The following is a 9,722-nucleotide window of genomic DNA, read 5'->3' as shown; positions in this document are numbered from 1 at the left end:
TGAAGTCTTTGGTTACCCATCTTAATATTTTTCTTCCTTTCCTCAACTTTGTCTTGCTACATTATACCAAATTTCCTTTGTGAATGGAGCAATTGGGTCAAATAACTCTATTAAATCCGTAGGTATAGTGTCCTCTGCCATGAGTGTCTGATTATTGTATCCAGGGATGCTTGTCTCAGTCTCTTACCATCTGGCAAAATATCCAGGATCACACCAGCAACACAAGTAATGCAGTTGAGCTGCATAGAAATACATCTTTAGATTAGAAAGGGCCATGCCCCCCTTGTTTTTTTTTGCAATTGCAGTGATGAATACCTAACTGTTGCCCTCCCTCCATCCCAAATAAACCTCGCTAACAGCTTATCCCACTCTGAATTATTTCGGATGTATATTGATTGGGAGGGATTGAAATAAATAAAGCAGCCTTGGTAGGATGTTCATTTTTACTACATGTATTCTATCAGTTAAGTCCAGTGGGTAAGTAGACCACTTTGTATCTTTTTCTATATCAAAAATAAAGTCTGATTTTTTTATTTTTTTAAGAGAGTCATTTAAAAGGGTTTCACAGATTTTCCTATTCAAATTTAGTTTTTGCATTTTTTTTCTATTTAATTCTTAAAAACATCTTCAGAAATATTAAGATACGATCACTACATCAATATTTAACCCTGATAAGTACACTGCTGAGTTTGAATTTGTGTACGCCTGTGCAAACAGGGTTAGATCAGAGGCATCTGGACTTCTGTGTTTTTCTGAAGATATTTTGACACTAGTTCTAAAACCCTGTGTGAACTGAAACTGGATAGCTGTCAGAAGCCTTGTTTCCTTCATTTTATGGTTGGAATTGCAGAGTTTGTGGCTTTATATACTGACTTTAAAAGCACTGCAAATACATTCTGTGCCAAATTCATACAATATTTTAATTCTGTCCAGTGTTTAAAAATTCTACTGTAGATACCAACAAAATACATGATCAGAATTTAATGCAAACCTTTTAAACCCCACTCTCAGTTGCAATACAAACCACTTTGTTAAACCACAAAAATCACATATTTCCTTAATAACTATTAGAATTAAAAGAAAATCAAGACTCCTGTTCTAAATAAAAGCAAGTATAACCAAGTGGTGAATAATGTGACTACAACAGAGGTGTTTTTACAGGAATTTATTGGCTTTTTCAAAAAGTGACAATAGTTCTTAATTCTTAAACTAAAGAGTCACAACATTGGCTTGGATAAAAGCACAGCTTGATTTCTGAATACCGATGAGCAACATGTACTTAACCCCTGATCTAGTAGTTCAAATACATTTTGTAAATAGGCAAAAAAAATATATATAACTGTAGCCATTCTAATCTTAGTTTTCAGTATATGATGCACAGACATGCTATCAGCATTAATTACAAAAAGCTAGGCTTGTAGGGAGATTAAGGTAGCGTTACCTGTGGAGGTAAAAAAAAAAAAAAAAAAGGATATTCATAGTGTTAGTTAAACAATACAGTGAGCGTAACGTCTGAAGAAAGATACAAAATAGTCAAATCACGATTATAACAAAAAGATGATTACACTAATACACCATGACTGACAGTACTGTTACTAGCAGGCATAGATGCTCTTCATTGTGACATAGCTTTGCCAGTAGTGATGCTTGGAGAAAAGAAAATCAAAAGTGTTGCAGGAAAGGTATTCGGTAAATGCCCACAGAGCATTCAATTTGTGCTCTTCTCCCCCCCTCCACCATCACCATCTGAACATTTCTGTTCCAATATGTAATCATGTCAGCCTTCACACATACAGGCAGCCGTTCGGTTCAGAAACATTTGGGGAAAAGCAGAAAAGATAAACAACAAATTCAATTCGACAAAAATGCAGAAAACACTGGATTCTTTAAATTTTTAGGGGTTTTATAGCACTGTTGGTGGCGCATGTTCTCCAAGTCGTCTTAGGAGTCATGAGTCGTCCAAGGATTGACAAACTTGGTATAAGCTATGGTGCTCTGATTTTTTGAAGCTATAGATTACCCACAATGCTCCCTGTTGACAAGGATGTGATAAAAATTGCCAATTTACAGAGAAGCTGAATGAACAGAAAACTTTTCAGATCGGAATCACCAGATCTAGTCTCTTTTTAGGCTAAAAGAACAGCTATTGTGCAGAATGTATTTGGCAATATTATTTCCCCTTACAACAAACAACCCGACTGTAAACAAATAAAAGGTCGACAACAGGTGGAAGAGGAAATTAAAGACACCCTGCTGCTTATTTTAGAAAAAATCCAATTGATTTTAAAAGGCCTCGTAATGTTTATATTGTTACAGTCTAATATATTAAAGAGTTATCAGGACTCTTAGTCGTCAAAACCATTCGCCTAAATCTGAACCTATGATTTATTTTCATGAAAACTGCTTGAGCTACGAGTAAGGACAGAATCGGAAGTAGATTGAATGTGAGTGTATACTGGTGTGTTTCTCCTGTGTCTTTAGCCACCCCTCTCCCCGCTAGCGTTCATGTTCCCCTGTATCCGTTTAAGCTGCAGGAGGTCTTAGAGGAGGGAGCACTTCTTGCCCTTCTTCTTGACGGGAGGGGGGCACAGAACGGCCCGGATGGCCTCGTCGAACACCGTTTTAAGGCCACGTTGGGTCAGGGCTGAGCACTCCAGGTACTTGACAGAACCTGTGGACCCAGAAGGAGGAAAGAGACGTTTATTTCTGTCATTTTATTTAGTTATAGAGACGTAACCAGGTCAAAAAGATCTTTAAATAGTTGTTACCAATCTCTTTGGCCATGGCCAAGCCTTGAGGATATGTAATGGGTGAAAGTTTCTTCTCCTTCAGCTTCTCCATGGTGTCCTTATCATCTCTCAGATCCAGTTTGGTGCCCACCAGGATGATGGGAGTGTTGGGACAGTGGTGTCGGACCTCAGGATACCACTACATGACAGAAATCAATAGTATTGTAACTTTTTTTTAAATGGACATATCTTTTTTTCTCAGTTTATTATTATTTTTCCTATCCAACATCCAACATTTATTTTGATGGAGAAACAATGTTGGTGGTGTGATCATTTATTGAAAGGTACATCAGTCCCATTTTCCATATCAGTGACTCCCTAATTCTAATCCCTAAATTCTGGATTTCCAAACACTTCCTTGACCACAGGTCCATAAAATCCACCATGTAGCTATGATGACTGCTTCTGTAAACATTTATACTGAGCAGTAAATATTCTCCCTCAACGAGTTGCTCCACTTGTTCCTGTGTAAAAATCAGAGCGGGGTTGGTGGATATCGGCACACATTAAGAGCTTCATGAATAAGCTTCTGTGTCGAGCAGCCCGACCTTAACAAGTACGTTGCAAAGCATCCTAGATTGGAAAAAGTTAACTACTGCTGGGATTGGCAGCTGCAAAGAAAACCACATTAACCTGACTGCACTGCATAAAGTGCTATAATTTTGGTCCTAAGAAAAGGAACAGAATTGTTCAGCACATCAAGACATTTTAGACAATTCCCTGCACCTAACATTAAGGGAACAATTTGGAGATACACCTTCCCACTCAATAAAAACAGTTTGTTTGAAACTGAAGAACTAAACCTTGTGGAAGGTCTTTCACTACCCGACCCTTTCCAGAAGCACTATCCGTCCTGCGCATGCGCCAACAGATATACATCCAGGTGTCCAAAAATAATGTAAAAATGGTAGTAAAACTACTTATTTCTATCCTTAACTCACCAAAAAATGCTAATACACATCTTTAAAAAATGTTTTATGACTTCCGTGAGACAATTTTTATGCTTTTACATTTCCTCCATCTAACTGCTTCTCTGACGTCATCACGGGACATGCTCAGGGCGGTTCGGCAAAATATGATTAAACCATGTTTATCTGTATTTTAGTTCTTTCCTTCTTTAGATCAGGCATTATATAGCATAAGGTTAAAAGCGAAACGAAAACATAAAACTCAAAAAGACTAGATTTATATTTAAATCCAAAGCCGAAAAGGTTAGCCACCGGAAGTAGCGTAGGATCCCGTTTCCACTGCAGATCGGGCAGAGACGATGGTTAAACAGAAAGGATTTTAGAAGGCATTTATTTTCTCAGGAAATACATTACTAACGTTTAACACATTATATTTTAGTATGTTTACTATTTTTGGGGAGGGAAACCGTCATTTAGGTATTTTTAAAAGAAAATCGAAGACGACCCGGATGTATATCTGGATGCGCATGCGCAGAATGGACCGTGCTTCTGGGACGGATCGGGTAGTGACAAGGCCTTCTAAGACGATGTTGAATTTTTAGAGCTACAAAAAAAAAAAAAAAAAAAAATGGTGGACAGAAACAGATTGGATGTCACTCAAATTCATTCTGCAAAGACATAGTAAATCCAAATAAATATTTTTAGAATCCGTGAAAAGAAGTCAATAGCAGAAAAAACAGTAGTTAAGCAGGGAGCCGGAAAACAAACAAACAAAAAAAAAATAAGTTTGTTTCCTTCTTAAACAGCTGAGGAGGAACTGCAGAAGCAGATAATAACTTCCTGTGTGTTTATCACCGGGAGAAACTCCCTTTACTTACAAGTAATCATGTGATCCACAACTGTAACCATATGTCCATCCAAAGTACTACAGTAAATGAACTACAGTAAAAACACCAACGACACAATATCTCTGTATGTGAAAGACTTAGAAGAACTAGTTATAAGACATACTAAATGCATCTATTGTAGCATTGTAAAGCTAAACACCATGACTCGAATACAAAGGTCTACTTAAACTGTGGTGTGTATAAAGGCTCTTTGCTCCCTCGTCTCTAAAGCATAGGCTTACAAACAAGCTGTAACTGCTGCCCTCATTATTAGTTAAAAGTTATTTGTAATAATACAAAGCACATAATTTTTACCCAGAACCTTAAGAATAATTAAGGCCTTGCTAACTTTCTACACTCAATGCAGTAAATGTAGTACATAAGAGCATAAAACTACTTTGTAGTATACAGAAACAAACAATAATGAGCGATTTGGACCTTTGACTTTCCAGAAGTCATAAAGTTAAGTCTTTGTGTCCCAGTACTACATGCATAACCTAAACTGAATCATAGAACTATCAGATATTTGCTGGACTTGAAGCAAAAAGCATCACAGCACTCTACTTTAGGTAATTACTGTGTATGTAATCCATAGCTTGTAATAAATGCATTTGAGGTCCTTAAGCACATAATAATAGTTAATAAATACTTTTGCAAGGTACGCACACACACACAATTACTTCTCACCTTGGCACGGACGTTTTCAAAGGAGGCAGGACTCACGAGAGAAAAGCAGATAAGGAACACATCCTGATAACACAAAGAAAAAAAAGATTTTCACCCGATGTTAAAGATTATCCTGATCAAGGCGTTTCTTTTTTTCCAAACTTCCTTGTTCCATTTCTTTAGCCGTTTGTTTCAAGTGGATTATTCACAGGAGTTAATAAGTGAGATATATTGTTAAATTATTTGGCCTTTTCGTACCGTCTGTGGGTAGGAAAGTGGGCGGAGTCTGTCATAGTCCTCTTGTCCTGCTGTATCCCAAAGACCCAGGTTCACTGGTTTACCATCCACCATAACATTGGCAGAGTAGTTGTCAAAGCTGAGGAAAATGGTGTTCAAATGAGCAAAATACCATCAGAATATATGGAAATTTTGTATTTCTAGAGAAAATAATGCACCTTTTTCCCAAGTTTTTAGATAAAATATCCTGCATATAAAATACCTATTCAGCTTCTTCTATAAACTAGCGTTAAAATAAACAAAGCACTTACTTCATCTGATAAGAAACAGGTTTTCATAATCACTTCCTGTAATATGTGTTTCCTTGAATCTCAACTATGTTACTTTGATTGTTACGTTAAGCAGACAACCGAACCCTCAGAGGAACACAGAAATGATTCACCGGCTACGTCAGAGACAAATGGTGGAGGAAAATAATCGACATTAAAGTTGGTCATAAATAAATAAGCAGAAACTGCAGTGCAGTCTCAGACACTCACACTGTGGGGATGTACTCTCCAGGAAAGGCATTGGTGGTGTAACTGATGAGCAGACATGTCTTACCCACAGCACTGGAAAGGAGAAGGCACTTGATCAATGTTTAGGAGCAAAACAAAACAATAACAGAAGCAAACCCCTTCCTAAACATACTGGTCAGAGATGTTTTGACACTAATAATATAAAAGTTTTAGTTACAGTCAAAATAATGTAAAGATCCCCTGACGTTTAGCATTTGAGCAACTCGTACAAATAGCTTTTATTTTCTACTTCTAATATCAGCCTGCATTTAGAAACTTCACACCAAATTTTTAGAAATTCCCAGCACTTCTTATTTTATCCTTATTTTTTTTATCCCATTAAACTTTCTTAAATGCATACATGTAAAACAAACTTGATTCTAATGTGCATCATTTACATACCTAAAGAATAACTTAATCTAAAATTTTACAGCTTTCTAGCAGGGCTGCAACTAACGTTATTTTTCCTAATTGATTAATCTGTTAATTATTTTTTCAATTAATTAATTATCAGATAGCCAAAGGTTGCTTAAAGAAGACTGTTACAAAATTAAACCAGGTGAAACTAAAACTCTTCCACTTGAGGAGTTCTGGATAGAGAATAATGACAAACGAAATATATTTTATTTATCTAAAATCCACAATGTATATAATCCTTCAATTTTCGTATAATTACTGCTCTAAGTGGGTTGCTCTGTGGATATTTTAGAGTCTCTAAACTCCATTTTACAATGAATTGATTATTAAATTACTTGACAATTATTTCAATAATCAATTAATCACGATTAATCTGATTAGTTGTTTAAGCTCTACTATCTATTAATTTCTGTTTTCTAAATTGACTATCCTGCTCAACATGATTTCTACGCCAGTATTACAGAAAACTATTAAGCTGATAGGTTTTAACATTGCTCATTTTTATGTTACACATATCCAGAGACAACAAATATACTGAAGTTAGCTTATAACTGCTTATTGCTGGTAGCAGTAAGAAAAGGACAAGGACAATTTCCCTCTTCTCTTCTTCCATGTATGTCTCCACTTTCTTTGTTTTTTTTAAAACATCGATTTCATCAACTTTTAAAAATCTAGAAATAACCCCCCCTTCTATTTTTTCATGTTTCCTCGATAGATGATAGCGTTTCTTAAGTTCCTTATCCTCTACAACTGCTTTAACACTTTTTTATACCTTCCAGATTTTACAGTGCTTTGTTTTTTTATCTGGCCAACTGTTTTAAACGTGTACAGTACTTCATGTTTCAGTTTTTTAACCATAGGCCAACTTTCACAATCTGATGACACCTACAAGTCCTATTAAAGGCTCTTTCTTTGGTTCTTAAAACAGGATGCATTCATCATTTCATTTTCAATACCTAAAGGGCTACAACAGCCAATAAATATGACAAAACTATTTTGATTTTCTTTTTACAAGGAATAAAAAAACAAACAAACACAAAAAGCCCCATGCATCTGTTAATTTAATGAGGCCAGAGGTTTTAAAGCAAACAGAAACTTAAGGTATCACATTAGTTCCATATTTACATCAAATTATAAGTCTATAAATCTTTTGACAATATGTAATTTTATATACCAGAAGTCAGGATTAATACAATAACAATTTATTTGCACCTGGGTTACTAATCATAGAGCAGCTCGATTAAGGGAAATTGGATAGACTTGGATACTTGCTCCTTTCTTGGCAAAGAAATATTTAGATCCGTGAAATAAATTGTTTAGATATAACATTTTCAAATTAGGGTTTTAAAAGGTGAATAAGTACAAACATCTTTCCAGAATTATTTTAAAAATTCTTAGTTTAGTAAAAAAAAAATAATAATAATAATTTAATAATAATAACACGATTTAGAAGAATCACCAAGATAAAATGTTGCAGTAATTTTTTTAGAACTGATTTTTTTTCTACGGAAGGCTGGAGGGACAAAATTCTTAATTATCCACTGAATTAAACCAGATTTGATTACAACATACACTAACGTAAACCAAATAAAAATAGCAATGTGGAAACATCTCGAGTACCGATTAAAAATAAACCGATATTAAGCAGAAATGAGCCCTGATTACAGCACAGCAGGCCAATAAAAGCAGACAGGGATCGGTTCCTGTGAGACTTTCTCAGCTCCCAGGGGAACAGCTATTTCCCAATCACGAAACTTGAGCTTCCCTTTTAATCCGAATCGAAAAATGGCAATCTAAAATCCCAGAGATGACTGTTGTGTGGTTTTCACCACACCCTGGCCGAGAGGTTACATGATTAACTCCCACATACAGTTAAACATATGACGGAGAGTCCAGGCCAATGAGTTAAATTAATCCTTTCGACTCCAACCTAATTTACCATAAAATGAAAACACGCCTCGTATAAACGCAAAGCGAAACAGACAGAAACATTTTCAAACCGAAAACATTCCAACTCCTTGTTTTTTGTCCACTAAGTTTTGAAAACAACCTAATAAATCCGGGTTAAAGTAAAATACACTAGCTAGGCTGTTATATCTGACTAAAACACCAGAATAGCCGCAGTAAAAGGTTAGCTCACTTATTTTGGGCGAAAACAATTAAACTATATTATATAAGTATCTATATGTATTGAATGTTGAGAAAGTATGAATTAAAACTAAAAAAGGAAAACTTAAGTGAACTGAAACAGCAATGTGGGACCGATTAACAGGTAGTTAAAGCCTAGAAGCTAACTTTGTCCGTTAGGAAAACTGGGAAGCAAAGTGGTTTATCAACGGCCAGGCGAGTGACAACATCAAAGCTAACATTACAATTTAATCTTTAAACGCGAGTTAGTAGAAAAAAGCATGTATTGAGGTTAATTGTGTTAACTTACCCGTCTCCGACAACGACACACTTAATGGCCTGCATCGCCTGAGAGAGCCAGTTAGCTTTAGCTCAGGTTTCTTTTCCTTTGTCCGGAACTGCTCGTTGGAGAAACGTCCAAATAGGATCCCGCTAAACACCACCGTTGTTTGCCGTTGAGCTCCACTGATGTTAAAACCCCGTCAGAGCGACTTAAGCTAACTTAATTTGCACTTTATCTAAACTTTCCTCATAAATCTCCTCGCAACATTCCCATGCTTTCGTGCGTTGGCTATGGGAGCAATGGAGCAAAACAGCGGCCACCACCCCTGAGGTAGAAAAAAAAAAAAAAATGTAGTTGGCCACCAGCAGATGGAGCATCCGGTACACTGGTGTTGTGCAATAAGATGGTAGCACGACCAGAACTGGTCGGGCGCGTCCACGCGGGAGGAGAAGCTTGCTGAACTCAACCTGTCTGTGTTGTTTCAAGGATCTTTCTCTTGTTTGAAATCAAACATTAAACACCAATAAAAAAAGGTTATGACCAATATGAAGAGGATTAGGGCCACTGAAAAAAATAAACAAAGTTAACTGATTTTTAAATATTATTTCGGTTTAATATGGGGAAAAATGTCAGAATTCTGACTTTAATTTCAGAATTCTGACTTAAATGTCCGAATTCCGACTTTAATGTCCAAATTCTATTTTTTTTTCTCTGAATTCTAACTTAAGTCTCAGAATTCTGAATTTAATGTCCTAATTCTAACTTTTTTTCTCAGAATTCTGACTTTTTTCTTAGAAATCTGACTTTTTTTCCCAGAATTCTGTCTTTAATCTCAGAATTCTATTTTAATC

General features: G+C 35.9%; 1 protein-coding gene across 1 annotated transcript; it reads right to left on the bottom strand.

Annotated features, from left to right (window-relative positions):
- Positions 1-2,151: 2,151 nt before the first annotated feature.
- Positions 2,152-9,210, bottom strand: LOC107092536 (ras-related C3 botulinum toxin substrate 1). The gene is made up of 6 exons (XM_015387065.1): positions 8,899-9,210; positions 6,027-6,098; positions 5,509-5,626; positions 5,272-5,334; positions 2,769-2,928; positions 2,152-2,671 (listed from the first exon to the last, which is right to left on the bottom strand). Exons 1-6 carry the CDS (start codon positions 8,931-8,933, stop codon positions 2,541-2,543), a joined length of 579 nt encoding a protein of 192 aa, XP_015242551.1. The 5' UTR covers positions 8,934-9,210; the 3' UTR covers positions 2,152-2,540.
- Between the last annotated feature and the right edge of the window lie 512 nt (positions 9,211-9,722).

This window comes from Cyprinodon variegatus, unplaced genomic scaffold (genome assembly GCF_000732505.1).
Source record: "Cyprinodon variegatus isolate N-32 unplaced genomic scaffold, C_variegatus-1.0 Scaffold384, whole genome shotgun sequence".
NCBI classification, from domain to species: domain Eukaryota; kingdom Metazoa; phylum Chordata; class Actinopteri; order Cyprinodontiformes; family Cyprinodontidae; genus Cyprinodon; species Cyprinodon variegatus.
This window is presented reverse-complemented; position numbering and strand designations above follow the sequence as displayed.